Here is a 26,457-nt window from a genome sequence, read left to right on the forward strand (position 1 = left end):
CATCTCTTTCACATCACCTTTATTCAGTTGTTTCTGTACAGTGGCCCTCATTCCGAGTTGTTCGCTCGCAAGGCGATTTTAGCAGAGTTGCTCACGCTAAGCCGCCGCCTACTGGGAGTGAATCTTAGCATCTTAAAATTGCGAACGATGAATTCGCAATATTGCGATTACACACCTCGTAGCAGTTTCTGAGTAGCTTCAGACTTACTCGGCATCTGCGATCAGTTCAGTGCTTGTCGTTCCTGGTTTGACGTCACAAACACACCCAGCGTTCGCCCAGACACTCCTCCGTTTCTCCGGCCACTCCTGCGTTTTTTCCAGAAACGGTAGCGTTTTTTCCAACACGCCCATAAAACGGCCTGTTTCCGCCCAGAAACACCCATTTCCTGTCAATCACACTACGATCGCCTGAGCGAAGAAAAAGCCGTGAGTAAAAATCCTAACTTCATAGCAAATTTACTTGGCGCAGTCGCAGTGCGGACATTGCGCATGCGCACTAAGCGGAAAATCGCTGCGATGCGAAGATTTTTACCGAGCGAACAACTCGGAATGAGGGCCTGTGTGTTGGACTCACGAGCTCCGATACTAGACAATGAGAGAAAGGTGTTTAGCTTATTAGCCATAACCCTCCGGTCTCTTTGTAATCTCTGGTGTACTGTAGCTGTGACAAAGTAGGGTACTTACCATATGCCTTTGGCAGAATTTCAGCTCACATTGGACCTGATTCAGGTTCCGGATGCAGGAGCTCCACGTGTTGCAATGTTTCAATGCTCGGCACTTTCTGCATGTGCAGGACCCGTACTGCACGACCCCATATTATTAATAATAATAATACTAATAATAATAATTTTATTTATATAGCGCTCTTTCTCCAAACAGGACTCAAGGGTCCTCAAGGACCTCAAGGGTCACACAGCCGGCTGATGGTGTTGCAGGTGATCCAGTTCTGCGTTCTAGGATGCAGCAAAGGTCACTAATGCAAGCAGGAGGCGTCTACTTATGTCAGATGGCTTCTGCTGCATTACCAAACTAGTGCATCACCATCGCTCCAACCACTTCTGAATTAGGCCCAATGTTGGCAGCAGGGAATGGCTAAAGTCATGCAACTCAAACAGAGCACACGGGCTAATCAGCTTTATATAATGCAAGGCTCAGGGAATGGAAAAATGGGGTTTAAATCCAGCCAGTTAGGTCGGAACTGGGATGGAGCTTAGCTTTAAAAAGGAGAATTTAATGCTGAACAAACTGGGCGATCTGATAATCATTTGGGAATGTGTTAGTCAGTTAGGTGCTAGTGATTGCCCACAGGAAACTGTTTTGTTTTGGAGACATTGAGGTCTTTTACTAAGCCCTGGAGAGTGATAAAGTGGATGTAGATAAAGTGCCAACCAATCAGCTCCTAACTGTCGTTTTTCAAACAAAGCCTGCAACGTGGCAGCTAGGAGCTGATTGGCTGGTACTTTATCTCTCTCCAAGACTTAGTACATTGACCCCATTGTTTGTGGTCCTGACAGATAAAGCAGCCTTATATTCAGCACATCGTCATGCAGCAGGTGTCACTGGAGCTATTAATGTTTTTGTTCCGGGTGACTCCTCCTGAAAATAAAGTTGTATTTTCTTTATACTATAGGGAGATGTATCAAGTCGTGGAGAGAGATAAAGTGGAGAAGTAGATCAGCTTCTGTTATTTCTGACAGAAGCGTAATGATTGCTTTGGGCAACTTCACTTTATCTCTCTCCAAGGCTTGATACATCTCCCCTTTTATTTTTAGCCAGAGGAGCGAGGAAGCATGATATTTAGAGAAATGTTTTTGTCGCCCTCTCCATCCCCATGAGCATTAATAACTCTTTTTTGGAAGCCCTCAGGGTTCTTTCTCCATCAAGTCATAACTTACATTGTGAAGAGTGGTATCTGAAGGTAGATGGATCCAGGGCTTAAAGTGGTCCTGGTGAGGTGGTGGAACTCATGGAGGAGGATCATGGAGGCACCAGGACCTGAGGAAGGAGTAGATGGCTGCAGCTCATCAGCAACACTAGTGCAGCCTGTATCATCGATTGACGCAGATGATGGGGCGGGCTTTTCTGTTGGAATTACTGTGAAGGGCAATAGATATGGTGGAACTAGTTCCCCCGTTCCCCCTACCATTACAGGTGGTGGAACTCAGTTCCACCTCGTCCCCCCCCCCCCACTTTAACCTCTAAATGGATCCATTCATTACAATTCCAGATTTTACCGATCTTCTATCAGCGTATTGGGAACAGTTCATTCAGTTCATGAAAGGGAATACATACGATACATGGCGGATGGGATGCCGGTGGTCATATGACCAACATCGGCATCCCGATGCAGAGAATCTCAGCAGGGGTTAGGTAAGCATGTTTAGCCTCCCTCCTTACCCCCCTAACCCTCCCTTCCCACAGCCTAACCATAATCCTCCCTGGTGGTGCCTAACCCTTCCTCCCATCCCAACACCCTAACCCTCCCTTCGCTGCCTATGCAGCCTTACACTAACCCCTCCTCCCCACAGCCTAACCTTAACCCTCCCATCCCCACACCCTAACCCTCCCTTCCCTGCCTATGCAGCCTAACCCTAACCCCTCCTCCCCACAGCCTAACCCTAACCTTCCCTGCCCCTGCAGCCTAACCCTCACCCCTCCTCCCCACAGCCTAACCCTAACCCTTCCTTCCCCTACAGCCTAACCCCTCCTCCCCACAGCCTAACGCTAACCTTCCCTGCCCTGCAGCCTAACCCTAACCCCTCCTCCCCACAGCCTAACCCTAACCCTTCCTTCCCCTACAGCCTAACCCCTCCTCCCCACAGCCTAACCCTAACCTTCCCTGCCCCTGCAGCCTAACCCTAACCCCTCCTCCCCACAGCCTAACCCTAACCCTCCCTTCCCTGCCCCTGCAGCCTAACCCCTCCTCCCCACAGCCTAACCCTCCCTTCCCCTACAGCCTAACCCCTCCTCCCCACAGTCTAACCCTAACCTTCCCTGCCCATGCAGCCTAACCCTAACCCTCCCTTTTCCTACAGCCTAACCCTTCCTCCCCACAGCCTAACCCTAACCTTCCCTGCCCCTGCAGCCTAACCCTAACCCCTCCTCCCCACAACCTAACCCTCCCTTTCCTGCCCCTGCAGCCTAACCCTAACCCCTCCACCCCACAGCCTAACCCTAACCCTCCCTTCCCTGCCCATGCAGCCTTACCCTAACCCCTCTTCCCCACAGCCTAACCCTAACCTTCCCTGCTCCTGCAGCCTAACCCCTCCTCCCCACAGCCTAACCCTCCCTTCCCCTGCAGCATAACCCTAACCCCTTCTCCCCACAGCCTAACCCTAACCCTCCCTGCCCCTGCAGCCTAACCCTAACCCCTCCTCCCCACAGCCTAACCCTAACCCTCCCTTCCTCTGCAGCATAACCCTAACCCCTTCTCCCCACAGCCTAACCCTAACCCTCCCTGCCCCTGCAGCCTAAACCTAACCCCCCCTCCCTACAACCTAACCCTAACCCTCCCTTCCCTGCCCATGCAGCCTAACCTTAACCCCTCCTCCCCACAGTCTAACCCTAACCCTCCCTCCCCTGCTCCTGCAGCCTAACCCTAACCCCTCCTCCCCACAGCCTAACCCTAACTCTCCCTTCCCCTACAGCCTAACCCCTCCTCCCCACAGCCTATCCCTAACCTTTCCTGCTCCTGCAGCCTAACTCTAACCCCTCCTCCCCACAGCCTAACCCTAACCTTCCCTGCTCCTGCAGCCTAACCCCTCCTCCTCACAGCCTAACCCTAACCCTCCCTTCCCCTGCAGCCTAACCCTAACCCCTCCTCCCCACAGTCTAACCCTAACCCTCCCTTCCCTGCTCCTGCAGCCTAACCCTAACCCCTCCTTCCCACAGTCTAACCCTAACCCTCCCTTCCCCTACAGCCTAACCCCTCCTCCCCACAGCCTAACCCTAACCTTTCCTGCCCCTGCAGCCTAACCCTAACCCCTCCTCTCCACAGCCTAACCCTAACCCTCCCTTCCCCTGCAGCCTAACTATAACCCCTCCTCCCAACAGCCTAACCCTCCCTTCCTTTCCCCTGCAGCCTAACCCCAACCCATCCTCCCCACAGCCTAACCCTCCCTTCTCTGCCCCTTCAGCCTAACCCTAACCCCTCCTCCCCCCGCATCCTAAACCTAACCTCACATATCCCCGTGGCTTACCAGGGAGGACTCTTGGCAGAGATTGATCGGGATTCCGGAGTTCAGGATCCCCAACATTTCTATCAATGTAGGGATACCGGTGTCGGCATTCCGAGCAGTGTCGGAATTCCGGCGTCAGTGTTCAAACTGCTGGGATCCCGGATGACGGTATCCTGAACGGATCCCCATGAAAGAGTTAACTAGACTTCATGTATCTCTTATGAGGTTTTGATCAATATTCACATCTTAGATGAAATTAGTGAAGAATCAGGGAAAATGCAAAATAATGATGTAAGTTATGAACCCACTAACAAGGGCTGAGATAATGACCGGAATAACAAAAAAAAATATAAAAAAAAATGTAAAAAGATTTTTCGCCATGTTTTTTTGTGTGTGCTTTTTTTGAGGGAAATATCAGCATTGTAATGATGATTTTTGTAAAAAAAAAATTTACTTCTAAAGTCAAAATACAGCGACCTTCAAAAAGCTGGAATTATCATAATGAGCGGAACATTATATTTCTTCTTAGGTCACTTGCAAATAGTTCTGTAAGATAATCAGTGCAATGTTTTATGTTCAGGACAAAGGCGTTCGCTGTAACAAGAAATATGGAGGATTCTGCCGCAGCTAAAATGACTCCAGTTGTTACAGCTGGAATGGAACCAAACGTACCGAAACAGACCTTTAATCCAAGAGACTTGTCAGTGGGGGGGACACCGAGTACGAAGGTAAAGAGAATTCGCTATCAGCCCAGAAATATCCTTTACCCCACGGGGATACGCTTTGTCTCACATGACTCCTGCTGGATTCTTGCTGGCCTGCAGTTAGTCATATGTACATTGCATAGATCAGAATCAGACCAACTAGTGTTATTTTATAGTGATATAATGATGCCATATAGCGCTGCAGGGTAGGGGGCGCTGTTGGCAACACTTGACTATTTTTTTCTGTTCACTTTCACTTGTAGCTTCCCCCCTTTTTGAAGCCCAGCATCTCCTGACCACCCCTGTCTCCTTCCCCCACCCTGTATGCTAATACCTATAGATCATTCATGAACTGTTCTTTATTACATTTCAAGATGCTGACATACTCAGGACTCAAACCCATCACCTGTGGCATTGCAGTCAGACACTCTATTCATTGAGATATCTGCCTTGCACAGAAAGATAAAGGATTCTAACCATTTGGAGTTGACCTTGTACTTTGTGAAAAAATGACCAGCACTGCAGCTGAGCAGATCTATGTAGTGTGTGGCTGTAAGGGATTGGATGTGTGGCTGTGCACTACATACAGTAGATCTGTTCCATTGCAATGCTGATTATTTTTTTTAACAGAGTACCAGTAGCTTCATATAGTTAAAAATCTCAGTTTTTGTAAAGGGTCAAATAGTTCAATGAGTAGGGTGTTTGACTGGAAGACAACAGCTTATGGGTTTGAATCCTAGATGTGGTATTATATTGAAATGTACCATTTAATAAAGGGTATAGTAAGTGAATAACGAGTACATGTGGTATAAAGCGGATTTGTGTCCAAATTCATTTTCTTGCAGTGTTCTATAAATGTGTACATATTATATATGCCCCTTCCCCACGAAGCATGCGCCTTGTGCCACTATTGGAAAAATGGGGGGGGGGGGGGGATTCTCTTTCAGACACAGGGCACTAAAGTCTAGCTACGGCTCTGTGTAGGTCAAAGTGGTCCTAATTCAGATCTGATCGCAGTATCAAATTTGTTAGCTAATGGGCAAAACCATGCTGCACTGCAGGTGGGGCAGATGTAACATGTGCAGAGAGAATAGATTTGTGTGGGGTGCGTTCAAACTGAAATCTAAATTGCAGTGTAAAAATAAAGCAGGCAGTATTCACCCTGCACAGAAATAATATAACCCACCCAAATCTAACTCTCTCTGCACATGTTACATCTGCCCCACCGGCAGTGCACATGGTTTTGCCCATTAGCTAACACATTTGCTGCTGCGATCAGATCTGTATTACCCCCTATGCGAGGGAATACAGCTCATAAATACAGATGGACAAATTGATTCAGCTGAATTATAACAAACCTTGAATGAGTATGGTATTACTAAATAGGCAAAACTAGCAGAATATTTTACATAGACTGGCAAACCAAGCAACAACGATTCACAAAGCAATGGTGACCAATTCCAAAATTGTGGTTACATTACTTTTTGTTCTAATAGAAAAGCAAGTTAGGACCTCCGACCCCGTTATACAGGGACCACTGGTGTGGGGGAGGTTTCAGTCTTATGTATTATCCTGGCCATCAAAGCCCAGGGCTCGTTATGAAGAGAGTTGGTGCTGACCAGTGAGTGCGGGGCTGGTTTTATACAGTATGACACTTGTAGTCTCCCTGTCATACTGGGGGTACATAGCTTACAGTGTCTAATGAGAGGAATTCTGCAGTCCAGTGGCGTTACATGCTGAGTGCTGATGAGACCCACGAGTCCCCCTACTTTAGAAAATTTAGAGGAGGGTGCCACAAGAATTGATTTTTCCACCTCTCCCAAGGTCCTGTAGATCTGGTCTTATTCAATACTTCAGTACAGTAACTAGTACCAGGAGAATTCAGTAGATGGAGAAACTCTATACAGACCATATGTATCAATTATAGAGATCAATTAATCCTGCTGTGTGTTTAATGAATAGAATATAATCAAAGATCTTTAGAAAGCCAAGGGGGGGATTTTTGATTTCCCGTCTCTCGTGGTAATGCGCCCTGAAATTAGGAAAAGCTTATTTTAATCTCCACAGAATAGTGGTAATTACTGATACATATAGGAGAATTATAATATTGAATAACTTTCATGTCCCCCCCCCCGTCCTTTTAACAGTCACACAAGTTGTTTTTGTCACACTTTATATCACATCACTTGTGTTGTAAAATTCACTTTTTTAGAAAAATTGCAATAAAAGTTGAGTTTTATTATCAGTGCATGTAACGAGTGCCCTGCTGTAAAATACCTTTTATGTTTCATTGCTTAATCAATATTTCCAATATCCCTTCATAAATTGCCCTGGCATGTGGATTCTTAGGATGGGTGATTCTGGGGACTGGGCGCATGCCAGTTGGATGAGACCTTCCCTATATGTGGGGTTCGAAGACTGGGGGTAATTCAGACCTGATCGCAGCAGCAAATTTGTTAGCAGTTGGGCAAAACCATGTGCACTGCAGGTGGGACAGATGTAACATGTGCAGAGAGAGTTAGATTTGGGTGGGATTTTGTGCAGGGTAAATACTGGCTGCTTTATTTTTACACTGTAATTTAGATTTCAGTTTGAACACACCCCACCCAAATAACTCTCTGCACATGTTACATCTGCCCCCCCCCCCTTCCTGCAGTGCACATGGTTTTGACCAACGGCTAACAAATTTGCTGCTGCGATCAACTCTGAATTACCCCCACTGAGCACACAGAAACAATTCTGACTGGATCATTCCTGAGCATCACGGTCCTTTTAGTGAAAATAGGGGGGGGGGGGGGGGGGGGGGTTGTGGCCAGAATACCCAATTAACCCAATTAAACTGTCATTATATATATTATATATTTGGAAAATTACTGCTAGCTGGTTTTGCAGATCTGCAAATTTATATCACTGTAATGGACAGCATAGGTATAATTACTTGTTTAATTAAATTATGATTTTGGTAGTATCGTCTTTTCATCATACGGCAAATGATATGAGGTTTGGGGAGATTTATTCCAGACTGTGAAAACTCAGAGAGCAGTAGGTGGTGATTTAATACCGCGCTGGACAACATGTAGCTCTAAGAAAGATTTGCTTCAAAGTTTTTTAGAACATAGTTTCAATCAATCTCCATGAAGAAAACCATCAGTTTTCTCCAGAGAATAATAATAGACTTGAGAGGAGCTAGAGGCTGAAAAGCACTTAGCGAAAACTCATAGTTCACGAACACAAAAACACAAAGTATCAGCGGGGAATCCAAGGTGTATTTTAAGAAGCATTTCATTTAAAAGTACGGTATTTCATTCAAAACATATTAAGAGGTGTATTTGATACCTTCAAATAATGACATCTTTATTCCATTATTTCACAGGCAAAGTTTCCAGCAAAACTTCTCAGCCGGGAGAGGTACTATTGGCGCAGGCAGCCGCCGTCATCAGACTTTTCCGTGTGTAGTACACCCAGCAATTTGGGGTTTCAGCTTTGCATGGAGAGAAAATGTGTGACTGCTTCCTTTGTACGCAACTGCCCTCTCTATCGTATAATTGGAGACCATTCATTCAAACTAATATTCAAGCCAGGTAATTTAATTATAATGTGAATTGGCAAAACACTTTTGGATTGCATTCATTTACCTACATGCATACTGATATTTATACAGATATCACTAAATAATGGTTGATTTTTCCCTTTCATCTTCCTACTGTGCTATTATTTAGTTATTTATTTCTGTTTACATGTGCATACTTCATCAGACAGAGACCTTTATTTTTGTAGCCTTTGAATACGACGCAAATCCTCTCCCTGGGAACAATTGTAACCAACTGTATCCAATACACAGAATGCTTCTGTATATAGCTGTCTTGTGTCCCGGGTCAACCAACATACACAGTGCTTGGTAATGGTATATGTACAAGGCTAACAAGCAAGTAGCGAGCGAGAATAAAAAAAATCAATACACTTAGTAAAAGTAGAACAAGGATATAAAATAAAGAGGCTAGTTTTGAGTAGGACAGGCGAGTGTGCATTTTTTATCACAGTCATACTGTACCTGCAACTTTATGCAAATGCAGCTACAAAGCTCTTCCCTGGTATAAGGAATTAGATGCCCACTTTGAGCACCTTCAGATGTGGCAATCATGGTTGGGGCATCATGCTTCAGTCAGGTTTCATGCTTGGGACATCATGCTTGGGGTTTCATGCTTGGGTCATCATGCTTGGGGTTTCATGCTTGGGTCATCATGCTTGAGGCTTCATGCTTGGGACATCATGCTTGGGGTTTCATGTTTGCCCTTCTTGGGTCATCATGCTTGGGTCATCATGCTTGGGGTTTCATTCTTGGGGTTTCATGCTTGGGTCATCATGCTTGGGGTTTCATGCTTGCCCTCCTTGGTTCATCATGCTTGGGGTTCCATTCTTGGAGTTTCATGCTTGATGACCCAAGAAGTGCCCCACCCTTCTTGGTTCATCATGCTTGGGGTTCCATTCTTGGGGTTTCATGCTTGATGACCCAAGAAGCGCACCACCCTTCTTGGCTCATCATGCTTGGGGTTTCATGCTTGGGGTGCCATGCTTGGGGCATTATGCTTGGGGCACCATGCTTATCCTTCTTGGGTCATAATGCTTGAGGTTTCATGCTTGGGGCGTCATACTTGCGGGGCCTTTATCACCATAGTCACACCATCAAAACTTGCACCATCCTCCTGCTAGGTGCAGATTCTCCTTCTGAGTGTTGCCTTCAGTGCAAGTGATGAAAACACTTCCACCAACAAACCTGCAACTCTGCCATAACATCTCCATGCATCTCAATAAATATTCCCTGTCACCGCCCAGGAAGCCTCTGTACATTTCTACATTTCACAGACCGTGAATCAGTTCTGCGACTCTGAGCGCAGACAATCGGGACGCATGCACAGTCTGTCACAGACGCATGCGCAGTATAAAAACATGGCTCCACTCATCCAACATCGGCAGTACATGCAACTCAGAATCAGGCCATAAATCTCTTTGGAGGTGGAAACCCATGTAGGGTGATTGTGGAGTGAACCCACAGTGCCGATCTCTTATAGCTCGTTACACAACGGTATGTTTTATGATCTGTATTTGATATATTTTTTGGATGCGGATTGTCCAGTACATGTGAAAAACAGACACAGCAAAATAACATATCATTGGCAGATCTATTTATCTGTCTCATACACTGTTATTCATCACTGCACCAGTTCCCGGCGTCTCTGTCGCACCAAGTGTCTTCTTCGCGCAAAATGTGCATCTTATTAGCATAAATAAAACAACCGGTGGTGACGAAACTGCTGTGCTATATTGCACTGATCAATTTGATGTGGAGGGGACTCCCAATGGCCATGACGTAAGCACACCATACGCAATAAAATAAATAAATAAATAAAAATATATATATACACACACACACACACACACAGACACACAGACACACACACACACACACACACACACACACACACACGGAGCCGCACTCATCTAGTGCAGCTCCATTGCAGACGTGCACTCCCAGTGGAACTAGGCGATCCGACACCTAGCCCCGCTACGGGAGTGCACAGAGACGCTCCCATTATAGTGAATGGGGCGCGTGCGTGTCTCGGGCGTGCGCACAGCCCAGATCCTGCATTGGGCGAGCCCAGGCACACTCTGAGCCACGATTAGCGTGGCTCATCTGTAGTATTAAGACAGGAAGAGGCCTTTCTGCAGCCTCCGTCCACCAGGTGTCCTCCTCTCCAGCTGACTTCCAGCAGCGCTGAGCACTAGTAGTCTCTTGCACCGTGCAAGAGTCTGCTGCACATACGTAATTTCCCTACTGCGCATGCACACAGAGGTGCTAGGTGCCATGGTGCCCCGGAGCAATGGTAAGTTTTGGCGCCCCCCTCCCCTGTACTGAAATGGGGGCCTAGATAACATGTGGTGGCATGTTACATTTGAAAAGAAACAATATTTAAAAATTCTAAATTGGTGACCGTTCCGGTTCTAGACCTTGTGGAGCACAGGTGCTGCAGCAGCTTGAGAGACAGAGTGAGGCGCTTCATCTTCTAATGCAGAGAGGTGCTGCAGCAGCAGCTAAGGCAGAGAGAGGTGCTGCAGCAGCCGGGGCAGAAAGAGGTGCTGCAGAGAGAAGTGCTGCAGCATCAATGTGTAGAGAAGTGCTGGGGCAGAGAGAGGTGCTGCAGCAGCCGGGGCAGAGAGAGGTGCTACAGCAGCCGGGGCAGAAAGAGGTGCTGCAGAGAGAAGTGCTGCAGCAGTAGCAGTTGCGGCAGAGAGAGGTGCTGCAGCATCAATGTGTAGAGAAGTGCTGGGGCAGAGAGAGGTGCTACAGCAGCTGGGGCACAGAGAGGTTCTGCAGAAGCTGGGGCAGAAAGAGGTTCTGCAGCAGCTAGGGCAGAGAGAGCTGCTGCAGCATCTGAAGTAGAGACATGTGCTGCAGCTTCCAGGAAGAGAGAGGTGCTGCAGCAGCGAGGGCAGTACTGTGGCCCGCGGGAAGGGGGGTTGGGGGTGAGGGGTGGCAGCGCTTTTTCGGCACCCGGAACTCCCGCTCCACTGGAGCCACCCTCGCTACACCCCTGCATGCACAAAATGGTTGCTGCGCCATTTTCCCAGTGGTTTTGCAGAGCTGCCGGCGCAGGACACTGGAGAGGTAAGTATTGAGGAATACACTGCAGGGTGTGATATACAGTAAATATATATATATATATATATATATATACTGTATATAATGGGCCATTTAAAGTGTCATAACAATATAAAAGTAATGTGAGTGATGTCTGGCCTGTCTCCCCTGGTCCATGTACAAGTTACCATTATCTGGACATAACGTCACTGGCTACTGTGTGAAAAGCATCTATTTACTCGTCAATAGAATGGCGGGGAATAGTGGAACCCATCAATTTGTTACAAAAACGTATTATTGGCTTTATATTATTATTCACGGTTCATATTGTTTTTAGAGTGAAATTTTCTTTTTAAAACAAAATACACAAACAAACAGATCATCTATGGAGTTTGGGTTCTAAAACGAGAACGTTAGCCTTACATTTATACTTACCGACTTCTCTACTAAAATGAGTAATAAATTCACTTACTTAATAAACTGCAATTTAATTTGAAGTAATGACTTACAAAGCGATAATAGAGAGTGTAATGTGAGTGCATCGGAATACAATCAGCTGCAGTCGCTTAGAACCAAAACACCTAATTTTCAAGAGATTTGCTTTTATGCGAAACAGGCTGATGCTAAGGTGTATTGAATTTCAAGCTCTTCAATAATTAAGCCAGTAAGTGCTCTTCCTTTTAGTGCACACGGATGCCTCCGTTGAGAAAATACAAATAGAATTCCAAGCAGGGCCTGAGGCAGCTGCGAAAATGGTGCGTTCAGTTAATGTACAGAGAGCTGATAGTGGAGCGCGAGAGACGGAAAATCCAATACACAACGTGGCTCTCTCAGCGCTGAAGAAAATCCTTGGAAGTTACAATGTAACAATTGAAAAGGTAATTTTTGTTTTTCATTTATTTCTTATGTTCGCTTTACAACAACAACAACAACAACAACAACAACAACAACTTTATTATTATTATTATTACATTTTATTTATAAGGCGCCACATGTGTTTCACAGCGCCGTACAAAGGACAGTACAGGGGACAAAACATAGCATTGCAGTAAATAAATAACAGAAATAGAGTACAGGTAACAGAGCACCACATGTTCTCAAGACATAATACAGCTAAGATGTAAGTATTGAGGGAGTGCTCATCGTACTACTAGAGGCTGGTGGTCATAGATGGAGATGAGCCTTTACTAGCAGGATAAAAATGGTCGTTGAGTAGGGGAGAGCTGCGAGTGAAATGTGTTGAGACGAGGGCTTAGATAACAAGAGGAAAGAGGGCCCTGCTCTGAAGAGCTAACAATCTATTGGGGAGGGGCGACAGACAGATGACAAGAGGTGCAGGCAAGCGGGAGGTAGCCTGATGGCAGTATGCAAGCAAAGCTGAGATGTTCACGGCATGAGGCAGGGGGTGGAGGCGTCCAGCTTTGTATCCTTCATGGTTATCAACTGGAAAACGTTTTTTCTTAGAGATGTTTTCCCATACAGTCACAAACCAGAGTCTGTACTGTATATTCTGTAATAAGAATGCATTTACTTATCAGCAGCAACAGGGATGGACTGGGGCCAAGGAGGCGTGGCTATGGAGCATAGGGGCGTGCCACATAGCCTCTGAACTACAGTGCAGGCAGCAGAATTTTTCTCCACAGTTTTACAATATATATTAGTGGAGTCTGATACAAGAGGTTGAGTGCAGTTATTTGGGTTAGTGTAAGAGCACAGGACCTTAAGCATTTTGCACAAAGCATTTCTTCAAAGCAAGACTGCCAAGCAGCCAGTCACTCTGTCTGCTGTTACCGAAGCTCCTCCCTCCTTATGCAATAACCTGTTACAGAGGGGATATATTATTAAATGGGTTGGTTTGATAAAGCCAATCTCATGTTTCTGAAGTAGCAGCATGACTGGAATTGATGCCTCCACATGAAACATCCAATTACATAGTACTTTTCCTGACATGGATGACTATGGCTTCACTGTCTACTGGAGGATCTCAAGATCACCTGATTTCCAACCCTTTTAATGAACCTTGACACAAAGTGAAGAACAGAAAACATGATAATATTTGGTACATTAATGATACAATGAACTCTTACATACTTAATAGAAAAGATGTGTAAATTCATAATTGCCTTAATTCTTTTTCTACCAGGATATATCAGGAAACAGCGAAGATTCATGTAATCCTGGAAACACTTCTGAGTTTTCATTAGAATCTTCTTCATCTTCAAGAAAATCGCCATCCTCTTCATCATCTTCCTCTTCCAGCCAAGACCAACGGCAGCATAAGAAAAAAATCCATCACATCAAACACCGTCACAGGGGTAAGTTTGCGTCAGGAGAAGGAAAAAATAATCAAGAAGGAAGCCATGAAACACACGAGATATATTGGCACAACGGGCAAGATAAGGAAAAGGAGATGAGAGTCCATTGCAAGTGTTGGCCAGAGAAAGAAAAAGAAGATCACAGGGGCAAACATGAAAAATGGGAACATGGCAATCAGGAGGAAGGACAACATGAAAAGAACGCGCATGAGAATCATCGCAAGGGCCAACATGATGCAGAGGAACATGAGGAACATCACAAGCGCCACCATGAAGCAGAAGAACATGAGGAACATCACATGGGCCAAGATAAAGCAGGAGAACACAGGGGAAATCAAACATACCATCATGAAGCAAGGGAACACGAGGAACATCACAAGGGCAACCAGGAAGCAAGGAAACACGAGGAACATCGCAGGTGCCAACATGAAGCAGGAGAACACAAGGAACATCACAAGGGCCAACATGGGATAAGCAAAGAAAAACAACACAAGGACAGTGACGAATCGGGATGGAAAGATCATCGTCACAAAGGGCGACATGAGAATAAAAAACACACTGATCGTCATCGAGCAAACAAAGCTAAAAGGCATTGCACTTGTTGGCGTAACAAAAACCACCATAAAGGCCACCTAGAGTCAAAAGGTCGTCATCATTCATCAGAAAACAGCAGGGTGAGAATCGATAAGAAAACGAGATGCAAATTTCAAAGCAGCACAAACAGTGAAAAGTTGAAGAATAGCAACAAAAATGAATCCCATCATGATACCTATACCAGACAATCCTCAGACTACATGGTAATGATTATATTATTAGTAGTAGAAGTTGTTGTTATAATTATTATTATTATTATTATTATTATTAATGTTATATTTATTAAAAATAACATTTTCCCTAAACTTTGGTAGGACCTCTTCGGCCAACAAATCCACACCGCTAAGTTTACGTCAGCAGCCACGCTTCTGGTATGTAACAACCGACTGTTTGCCATGTTTATCGTTTTCTCTAGCTGTAATGAGTTGTTACCTCACAGGAGAAGAACTAGGGGTAAAAGTCATTCAATATTTCCGAGTGTATTCCAGACAGGAACACCTGACAATACTAATAGCACAACAGCAGCTTCAGGAGCTGTGTAATTGCAGGTGTGACAGGTAGACATAGTATAGACTACCTATGACGCACTTTGCTTCAGCTAACAGTTTTTATATCCAATGTTGGAGCAGGAAATCTTCTTATCTGGAAACATTAAGGCAAATCCTCTTTCATTTCAATAGAAGGGATCTTAAAAAAGTCTTTCAAACAAATGGGGCTGATGCAAAAATGAAAACATGTTGAATTTGCCAATGTATCTCTAGACATGTTTGATCGTCCAGACCGCCGTTCATTCACTGGAGTCAAGAAGGCGCACATACATTGTGCAGTGTATGGAAGCACGCTATAATCGTAGCATCGCTCAGGGTCAGATTGTTCCCCCACTGGTTAGAAGTCTTGTAGTGTATGGCGAACAGTGGCAGCTCTAGAGGTGGGGCTGCAGCGCAGTCCAAATGTCAAATAGGGGAGCCATACCAAGGGGTCTATTTACTAAGCCTTGGATGGAGATAAAGTACCAGCCAATCAGCTGCTAACTGCCATGTCACAGGCTGTATTTGAAATATGACAGTTAGCAGCTGGTTGGTTGGGACTTTATCACCATCTGCTTTGTCTCCATCCAAGCCTTAGTAAATAGAGCCCTTAGTGTGGCTCACCTATTTGACATTTGGACTGCACTGCTGCCTCACCTCTAGAGCTGCCACTGATGGATGTGACAGGGAGAGTGACAGGATGTCAGGAGGAGAATGGATGTGACAGGGAGAGTGACAGGATGTCAGGAGGAGAATGGATGTGACAGGGAGAGTGACAGGATGTCAGGAGGAGAATGGATGTGACAAGGAGAGTGACAGGATGTCAGGAGGAGAATGGATGTGACAGGGAGAGTGACAGGATGTCAGGAGGAGAATGGATGTGACAGGGAGAGTGACAGGATGTCAGGAGGAGAATGGATGTGACAGGGAGAGTGACAGGATGTCAGGAGGAGAATGGATGTGACAGGGAGAGTGACAGGATATCAGGAGGAGAATGGATGTGACAGGGAGAGTGACAGGATGTCAGAAGAATCGATGTGACAGAGATAACGACAGGATGTCAGGAGGAGAATAGATGTGACAGGGAGAGTGACAGGATGTCAGGGGGAGAATGGATGTGACAGGGAAAGTGACAGGATGTCAGGAGGAGAATGGATGTGACAGGGAGAGTGACAGGATGTCAGGAGGAGAATGGATGTGACAGGGAAAGTGACAGGATGTCAGGAGGAGAATGGATGTGACAAGGAGAGTGACAGGATGTCAGGAGGAGAATGGATGTGACAGGGAGAGTGACAGGATGTCAGGAGGAGAATGGATGTGACAAGGAGAGTGACAGGATGTCAGGAGGAGAAAGGATGGGACAGGGAGAATGACAGGATGTCAGGATGTCAGGAGGAGAATGGATGTGACAGGTAGAGTGACAGAATGTCAGAAGAATCGATGTGACAGAGAGAGTGACAGGATGTCAGGAGGAGAATAGATGTGACAGGGAGAGTGACAGAATGTCAGGAGGAGAATAGATGTGACAGGGAGAGTGACAGGATGTCAGGGGGAGAATGGATGTGACAGGCAGAGTGACAGAATGTCAGGAGGAGAATAGATGTGACAGGGAGAGTGACAGGATGTCAGAAGAATCGATGTGACAGAGATAACGACAGGATGTCAGGAGGAGAATAGATGTGACAGGGAGAGTGACAGGATGTCAGGGGGAGAATGGATGTGACAGGCAGAGTGACAGAATGTCAGGAGGAGAATGGATGTGACAGGTAGAGTGACAGGATGTCAGAAGAATCGATGTGACAGAGATAACGACAGGATGTCAGGAGGAGAATAGATGTGACAGGGAGAGTGACAGGATGTCAGGGGGAGAATGGATGTGACAGGGAAAGTGACAGGATGTCAGGAGGAGAATGGATGTGACAGGGAGAGTGACAGGATGTCTGGAGGAGAATGGATGTGACAGGGAGAGTGACAGGATGTCAGGAGGAGAATGGATGTGACAGGGAGAGTGACAGGATGTCAGGAGGAGAATGGATGTGACAAGGAGAGTGACAGGATGTCAGGAGGAGAATGGATGTGACAGGGAGAGTGACAGGATGTCAGGAGGAGAATGGATGTGACAGGGAAAGTGACAGGATGTCAGGAGGAGAATGGATGTGACAGTGAGAATGACAGGATGTCAGGAGGAGAATGGATGTGACAGGTAGAGTGACAGGATGTCAGAAGAATCGATGTGACAGAGAGAGTGACAGGATGTCAGGAGGAGAATAGATGTGACAGGGAGAGTGACAGAATGTCAGGAGGAGAATAGATGTGACAGGGAGAGTGACAGAATGTCAGGAGGAGAATAGATGTGACAGGGAGAGTGACAGGATGTCAGGGGGAGAATGGATGTGACAGGGAGAGTGACAGGATGTCAGGAGGAGAATGGATGTGACAGGCAGAGTGACAGGATGTCAGGAGGAGAATGGATGTGACAGGGAGAGTGACAGGATGTCAGGAGGAGAATGGATGTGACAGGGAGAGTGACAGGATGTCAGGAGGAGAATGGATGTGACAGGGAGAGTGACAGGATGTCAGGAGGAGAATGGATGTGATAGGGAAAGTGACAGGATGTCAGGAGGAGAATGGATGTGACAGGGAGAATGACAGGATGTCAGGAGGAGAATGGATGTGACAGGGAGAGTGACAGGATGTCAGGTGGAGAATGGATGTGACAGGGAGAGTGACAGGATGTCAGGAGGAGAATGGATGTGACAGGGAGAGTGACAGGATGTCAGGAGGAGAATGGATGTGACAGGGAAAGTGACAGGATGTCAGGAGGAGAATGGATGTGACAGGGAGAGTGACAGGATGTCAGGAGGAGAATGGATGTGACAGGGAGAATGACAGGATGTCAGAAGGAGAATGGATGTGACAGGCAGAGTGACAGGATGTCAGGAGGAGAATGGATGTGACAGGGAGAGTGACAGGATGTCAGGAGGAGAATGGATGTGACAGGGAGAGTGACAGGATATCAGGAGGAGAATGGATGTGACAGGGAGAGTGACAGGATGTCAGAAGAATCGATGTGACAGAGATAACGACAGGATGTCAGGAGGAGAATAGATGTGACAGGGAGAGTGACAGGATGTCAGGGGGAGAATGGATGTGACAGGGAAAGTGACAGGATGTCAGGAGGAGAATGGATGTGACAGGGAGAGTGACAGGATGTCAGGAGGAGAATGGATGTGACAGGGAGAGTGACAGGATGTCAGGAGGAGAATGGATGTGACAGGGAGAGTGACAGGATGTCAGGAGGAGAATGGATGTGACAGGGAGAATGACAGGATGTCAGAAGGAGAATGGATGTGACAGGCAGAGTGACAGGATGTCAGGAGGAGAATGGATGTGACAGGGAGAGTGACAGGATGTCAGGAGGAGAATGGATGTGACAGGGAGAGTGACAGGATATCAGGAGGAGAATGGATGTGACAGGGAGAGTGACAGGATGTCAGGAGGAGAATGGATGTGACAGGGAGAATGACAGGATGTCAGAAGGAGAATGGATGTGACAGGCAGAGTGACAGGATGTCAGGAGGAGAATGGATGTGACAGGGAGAGTGACAGGATGTCAGGAGGAGAATGGATGTGACAGGGAGAGTGACAGGATATCAGGAGGAGAATGGATGTGACAGGGAGAGTGACAGGATGTCAGGAGGAGAATGGATGTGACAGGGAGAGTGACAGGATATCAGGAGGAGAATAGATGTGACAGGGAGAGTGACAGGATGTCAGGAGGAGAATGGATGTGACAGGGAGAGTGACAGGATATCAGGAGGAGAATGGATGTGACAGGGAGAGTGACAGGATGTCAGGGGGAGAATGGATGTGACAGGCAGAGTGACAGAATGTCAGGAGGAGAATGGATGTGACAGGTAGAGTGACAGGATGTCAGAAGAATCGATGTGACAGAGATAACGACAGGATGTCAGGAGGAGAATAGATGTGACAGGGAGAGTGACAGGATGTCAGGGGGAGAATGGATGTGACAGGGAAAGTGACAGGATGTCAGGAGGAGAATGGATGTGACAGGGAGAGTGACAGGATGTCAGGAGGAGAATGGATGTGACAGGGAGAGTGACAGGATGTCAGGAGGAGAATGGATGTGACAGGGAGAGTGACAGGATGTCAGGAGGAGAATGGATGTGACAAGGAGAGTGACAGGATGTCAGGAGGAGAATGGATGTGACAGGGAGAGTGACAGGATGTCAGGAGGAGAATGGATGTGACAGGGAAAGTGACAGGATGTCAGGAGGAGAATGGATGTGACAGGGAGAATGACAGGATGTCAGGAGGAGAATGGATGTGACAGGTAGAGTGACAGGATGTCAGAAGAATCGATGTGACAGAGAGAGTGACAGGATGTCAGGAGGAGAATAGATGTGACAGGGAGAGTGACAGAATGTCAGGAGGAGAATAGATGTGACAGGGAGAGTGACAGAATGTCAGGAGGAGAATAGATGTGACAGGGAGAGTGACAGGATGTCAGGGGGAGAATGGATGTGACAGGGAGAGTGACAGGATGTCAGGAGGAGAATGGATGTGACAGGCAGAGTGACAGGATGTCAGGAGGAGAATGGATGTGACAGGGAGAGTGACAGGATGTCAGGAGGAGAATGGATGTGACAGGGAGAGTGACAGGATGTCAGGAGGAGAATGGATGTGACAGGGAGAGTGACAGGATGTCAGGAGGAGAATGGATGTGATAGGGAAAGTGACAGGATGTCAGGAGGAGAATGGATGTGACAGGGAGAATGACAGGATGTCAGGAGGAGAATGGATGTGACAGGTAGAGTGACAGGATGTCAGAAGATTCGATGTGACAGAGAGAGTGACAGGATGTCAGGAGGAGAATAGATGTGACAGGGAGAGTGACAGGATGTCAGGAGGAGAATGGATGTGACAGGGAGAGTGACAGGATGTCAGGAGGAGAATGGATGTGACAGGGAGAGTGACAGGATGTCAGGAGGAGAATGGATGTGACAGGGAAAGTGACAGGATGTCAGGAGGAGAATGGATGTGACAGGGAGAGTGACAGGATGTCAGGAGGAGAAAGGATGGGACAGGGAGAATGACAGGATGTCAGGAGGAGAATGGATGTGACAGGTAGAGTGACAGGATGTCAGAAGAATCGATGTGACAGAGATAACGACAGGATGTCAGGAGGAGAATAGATGTGACAGGGAGAGTGACAGGATGTCAGGGGGAGAATGGATGTGACAGGGAGAGTGACAGGATGTCAGGAAGAGAATGGATGTGACATGCAGAGTGACAGGATGTCAGGAGGAGAATGGATGTGACAGGGAGAGTGACAGGATGTCAGGGGGAGAATGGATGTGACAGGGAGAGTGACAGGATGTCAGGAGGAGAATGGATGTGGCAGGCAGAGTGACAGGATGTCAGGAGGAGAATGGATGTGACAGGGAGAGTGACAGGATGTCAGGAGGAGAATGGATGTGACAGGGAGAGTGACAGGATGTCAGGAGGAGAATGAATGTGACCGGGAGAGTGACAGGATGTCAGGAGGAGAATGGATGTGACAGGGAAAGTGACAGGATGTCAGGAGGAGAATGGATGTGACAGGGAGAATGACAGGATGTCAGGAGGAGAATGGATGTGACAGGTAGAGTGACAGGATGTCAGAAGAATCGATGTGACAGAGAGAGTGACAGGATGTCAGGAGGAGAATGGATGTGACAGGGAGAGTGACAGGATGTCAGGAGGAGAATGGATGTGACAGGGAGAGTGACAGGATGTCAGGAGGAGAATGAATGTGACAGGGAGAGTGACAGGATGTCAGGAGGAGAATGGATGTGACAGGGAAAGTGACAGGATGTCAGGAGGAGAATGGATGTGACAGGGAGAATGACAGGATGTCAGGAGGAGAATGGATGTGACAGGTAGAGTGACAGGATGTCAGAAGAATCGATGTGACAGAGAGAGTGACAGGATGTCAGGAGGAGAATAGATGTGACAGGGAGAGTGACAGAATGTCAGGAGGAGAATCGATGTGACAGGGAGAGTGACAGGATGTCAGGAGGAGAATGGATGTGACAGGGAAAGTGACAGGATGTCAGGAGGAGAATGGATGTGACAGGGAGAGTGACAGGATGTCAGGCGGAGAATGAATGTGACAGGTAGAGTGACAGGATGTCAGGCGGAGAATGAATGTGACAGGCAGAGTAACAGGATGTCAGGAGGAGAATGGATGTGACAGTGAGCGTGACAGGATGTCAGGAGGAGAATGGATGTGACAGGGAGAGTGACAGGGAGAGTGACAGGATGTATGGAGTAGAGGGGATGTGACAGGGATAGTGACAGGATGTCAGTAGGAGAATGGATGTGACAGTGAGAGTGACAGGATGTCAGGAGGAGAATGGATGTGACAGGGAGAGTGACAGGATGTCAGGAGGAGAATGGATGTGACAGGGAGAGTGACAATGGATGTGACAGGGAGGGTGACAGGATGTCAGGAGGAGAATGGATGTGACAGGGACAGTGACAGAATGTCAGGAGGAGAATGGATGTGACAGGCAGAGTGACAGGATGTATGGAGTAGAAGGGTTGTGACAGGGAGAGTGACAGGATGTCAGTAGGAGAATGGATGTGACAGTGAGAGTGACAGGATGTCAGGAGGAGAATGGATGTGACAGGGAGAGTGACAGGATGTCAGGAGGAGAATGAATGTGACAGGGAGAGTGACAGGATGTCAGGAGGAGAATGGATGTGACAGTGAGAGTGACAGGATGTCAGGAGGAGAATGGATGTGACAGGGAGGGTGACAGGATGTCAGGAGGAGAATGAATGTGACAGGGAGAGTGACAGGATGTCAGGAGAAGAATGAATGTGACAGGGAGAGTGACAGGATGTCAGGAGAAGAATGGATGTGACAGGGAGAGTGACAGGATGTCAGGAGGAGAATGGATGTAACAGGGAGAGTGACAAGATGTCAGGAGGAGAATGGATGTGACAGGGAGAATGACAGGATGTCAGGAGGAGAATGGATGTGACAGTGAGGGTGACAGGATGTCAGGAAGAGAATGGATGTGACAGAGAGAGTGACAGGATGTCAGGAGGAGAATGGGTGTGACAGGGAGAGTGACAGGATGTCAGGAGGAGAATGGATGTGCCAGGGAGGGTGACAGTATGTCAGGGGGAGAATGGATGTGACAGGGAGAGTGACAGGATGTCAGGAGGAGAATAGATGTGACAGGGAGAGTGACAGGTTGTCAGGAGGAGAATGGATGTGACAGTGAGAGTGACAGGATGTCTGGAGGAGAATGGATGTGACAGTGAGAGTGACAGGATGTCAGGAGGAGAGGAGATGTGACAGGGAGAGTGACAGGATGTCAGGAGGAGAATGGATGTGACAGGGAGAGTGACAGGATGTCAGGAGAAGAATGGATGTGACAGGGAGAGTGACAGGATGTCAGGAGGAGAATGGATGTAACAGGGAGAGTGACAACATGTCAGGAGGAGAATGGATGTGACAGGGAGAATGACAGGATGTCAGGAGGAGAATGGATGTGACAGGGAGGGTGACAGGATGTCAGGAAGAGAATGGATGTGACAGAGAGAGTGACAGGATGTCAGGAGGAGAATGGGTGTGACAGGGAGAGTGACAGGATGTCTGGAGTAGAGGGGATGTGACAGGGAGAGTGACAGGATGCCAGTTGAAGAATGGATGTGACAGGGAAAGTGACAGGATGTCAGGAGGAGAATGGATGTGACAGGGAGAGTGACAGGATGTCAGGAGGAGAATGGATGTGACAGGGAGAATGACAGGATGTCAGAAGGAGAATGGATGTGACAGGCAGAGTGACAGGATGTCAGGAGGAGAATGGATGTGACAGGGAGAGTGACAGGATGTCAGGAGGAGAATGGATGTGACAGGGAGAGTGACAGGATATCAGGAGGAGAATGGATGTGACAGGGAGAGTGACAGGATGTCAGGAGGAGAATGGATGTGACAGGGAGAGTGACAGGATGTCAGGAGGAGAATGGATGTGACAGGTAGAGTGACAGGATGTCAGAAGAATCGATGTGACAGAGAGAGTGACAGGATGTCAGGAGGAGAATGGATGTGACAGGGAGAGTGACAGGATGTCAGGAGGAGAATGGATGTGACAGGGAGAGTGACAGGATGTCAGGAGGAGAATGAATGTGACAGGGAGAGTGACAGGATGTCAGGAGGAGAATGGATGTGACAGGGAAAGTGACAGGATGTCAGGAGGAGAATGGATGTGACAGGGAGAATGACAGGATGTCAGGAGGAGAATGGATGTGACAGGTAGAGTGACAGGATGTCAGAAGAATCGATGTGACAGAGAGAGTGACAGGATGTCAGGAGGAGAATAGATGTGACAGGGAGAGTGACAGAATGTCAGAAGGAGAATCGATGTGACAGGGAGAGTGACAGGATGTCAGGAGGAGAATGGATGTGACAGGGAAAGTGACAGGATGTCAGGAATAGAATGGATGTGACAGGGAGAGTGACAGGATGTCAGGCGGAGAATGAATGTGACAGGTAGAGTGACAGGATGTCAGGCGGAGAATGAATGTGACAGGCAGAGTAACAGGATGTCAGGAGGAGAATGGATGTGACAGTGAGCGTGACAGGATGTCAGGAGGAGAATGGATGTGACAGGGAGAGTGACAGGGAGAGTGACAGGATGTATGGAGTAGAGGGGATGTGACAGGGATAGTGACAGGATGTCAGTAGGAGAATGGATGTGACAGTGAGAGTGACAGGATGTCAGGAGGAGAATGGATGTGACAGGGAGAGTGACAGGATGTCAGGAGGAGAATGGATGTGACAGGGAGAGTGACAATGGATGTGACAGGGAGGGTGACAGGATGTCAGGAGGAGAATGGATGTGACAGGGACAGTGACAGAATGTCAGGAGGAGAATGGATGTGACAGGCAGAGTGACATGATGTATGGAGTAGAAGGGATGTGACAGGGAGAGTGACAGGATGTCAGTAGTAGAATGGATGTGACAGTGAGAGTGACAGGATGTCAGGAGGAGAATGGATGTGACAGGGAGAGTGACAGGATGTCAGGAGGAGAATGAATGTGACAGGGAGAGTGACAGGATGTCAGGAGGAGAATGGATGTGACAGTGAGAGTGACAGGATGTCAGGAGGAGAATGGATGTGACAGGGAGGGTGACAGGATGTCAGGAGGAGAATGAATGTGACAGGGAGAGTGACAGGATGTCAGGAGAAGAATGAATGTGACAGGGAGAGTGACAGGATGTCAGGAGAAGAATGGATGTGACAGGGAGAGTGACAGGATGTCAGGAGGAGAATGGATGTAACAGGGAGAGTGACAAGATGTCAGGAGGAGAATGGATGTGACAGGGAGAATGACAGGATGTCAGGAGGAGAATGGATGTGACAGGGAGGGTGACAGGATGTCAGGAAGAGAATGGATGTGACAGAGAGAGTGACAGGATGTCAGGAGGAGAATGGGTGTGACAGGGAGAGTGACAGGATGTCAGGAGGAGAATGGATGTGCCAGGGAGGGTGACAGTATGTCAGGGGGAGAATGGATGTGACAGGGAGAGTGACAGGATGTCAGGAGGAGAATAGATGTGACAGGGAGAGTGACAGGTTGTCAGGAGGAGAATGGATGTGACAGTGAGAGTGACAGGATGTCTGGAGGAGAATGGATGTGACAGTGAGAGTGACAGGATGTCAGGAGGAGAGGAGATGTGACAGGGAGAGTGACAGGATGTCAGGAGGAGAATGGATGTGACAGGGAGAGTGACAGGATGTCAGGAGAAGAATGGATGTGACAGGGAGAGTGACAGGATGTCAGGAGGAGAATGGATGTAACAGGGAGAGTGACAACATGTCAGGAGGAGAATGGATGTGACAGGGAGAATGACAGGATGTCAGGAGGAGAATGGATGTGACAGGGAGGGTGACAGGATGTCAGGAAGAGAATGGATGTGACAGAGAGAGTGACAGGATGTCAGGAGGAGAATGGGTGTGACAGGGAGAGTGACAGGATGTCTGGAGTAGAGGGGATGTGACAGGGAGAGTGACAGGATGCCAGTTGAAGAATGGATGTGACAGGGAAAGTGACAGGATGTCAGGAGGAGAATGGATGTGACAGGGAGAGTGACAGGATGTCAGGAGGAGAATGGATGTGACAGGGAGAATGACAGGATGTCAGAAGGAGAATGGATGTGACAGGCAGAGTGACAGGATGTCAGGAGGAGAATGGATGTGACAGGGAGAGTGACAGGATGTCAGGAGGAGAATGGATGTGACAGGGAGAGTGACAGGATATCAGGAGGAGAATGGATGTGACAGGGAGAGTGACAGGATGTCAGGAGGAGAATGGATGTGACAGGGAGAGTGACAGGATGTCAGGAGGAGAATGGATGTGACAGGGAGAGTGACAGGATGTCAGGAGGAGAATGGATGTGATAGGGAAAGTGACAGGATGTCAGGAGGAGAATGGATGTGACAGGGAGAATGACAGGATGTCAGGAGGAGAATGGATGTGACAGGTAGAGTGACAGGATGTCAGAAGATTCGATGTGACAGAGAGAGTGACAGGATGTCAGGAGGAGAATAGATGTGACAGGGAGAGTGACAGAATGTCAGGAGGAGAATAGATATGACAGGGAGAGTGACAGGATGTCAGGGGGAGAATGGATGTGACAGGCAGAGTGACAGAATGTCAGGAGGAGAATAGATGTGACAGGGAGAGTGACAGGATGTCAGGGGGAGAATGGATGTGACAGGGAGAGTGACAGGATGTCAGGAGGAGAATGGATGTGATAGGGAAAGTGACAGGATGTCAGGAGGAGAATGGATGTGACAGGGAGAATGACAGGATGTCAGGAGGAGAATGGATGTGACAGGCAGAGTGACAGGATGTCAGGAGGAGAATGGATGTGACAGGGAGAGTGACAGGATGTCAGGAGGAGAATGGATGTGACAGGGAGAGTGACAGGATGTCAGGAGGAGAATGGATGTGACAGGGAGAGTGACAGGATGTCAGGAGGAGAATGGATGTGACAGGGAGAGTGACAGGATGTCAGGAGGAGAATGGATGTGACAGGGAAAGTGACAGGATGTCAGGAGGAGAATGGATGTGACAGGGAGAGTGACAGGATGTCAGGAGGAGAAAGGATGGGACAGGGAGAATGACAGGATGTCAGGAGGAGAATGGATGTGACAGGTAGAGTGACAGGATGTCAGAAGAATCGATGTGACAGAGATAACGACAGGATGTCAGGAGGAGAATAGATGTGACAGGGAGAGTGACAGGATGCCAGGGGGAGAATGGATGTGACAGGGAGAGTGACAGGATGTCAGGAAGAGAATGGATGTGACATGCAGAGTGACAGGATGTCAGGAGGAGAATGGATGTGACAGGGAGAGTGACAGGATGTCAGGGGGAGAATGGATGTGACAGGGAGAGTGACAGGATGTCAGGAG

The 26,457-nt window shown here is 47.6% G+C and overlaps 1 protein-coding gene across 1 annotated transcript in view; it reads left to right on the forward strand.

Moving 5' to 3' along the window:
* The window catches only part of LOC134957578 (vitellogenin-1-like), a 215,095-nt gene that overhangs the window by 129,805 nt on the left and 58,833 nt on the right, over positions 1–26,457 (forward strand). Inside the window, exons 20-24 of the mRNA XM_063939575.1 lie at positions 4,759–4,906; positions 8,256–8,463; positions 12,204–12,397; positions 13,663–14,631; positions 14,743–14,799. Coding sequence (XP_063795645.1) covers positions 4,759–4,906; positions 8,256–8,463; positions 12,204–12,397; positions 13,663–14,631; positions 14,743–14,799 — 1,576 coding nt within the window. The remainder of the gene's footprint in view (positions 1–4,758; positions 4,907–8,255; positions 8,464–12,203; positions 12,398–13,662; positions 14,632–14,742; positions 14,800–26,457) is intronic.

This window comes from Pseudophryne corroboree, chromosome 9 (genome assembly GCF_028390025.1).
Source record: "Pseudophryne corroboree isolate aPseCor3 chromosome 9, aPseCor3.hap2, whole genome shotgun sequence".
In the NCBI taxonomy this organism is placed as follows: domain Eukaryota; kingdom Metazoa; phylum Chordata; class Amphibia; order Anura; family Myobatrachidae; genus Pseudophryne; species Pseudophryne corroboree.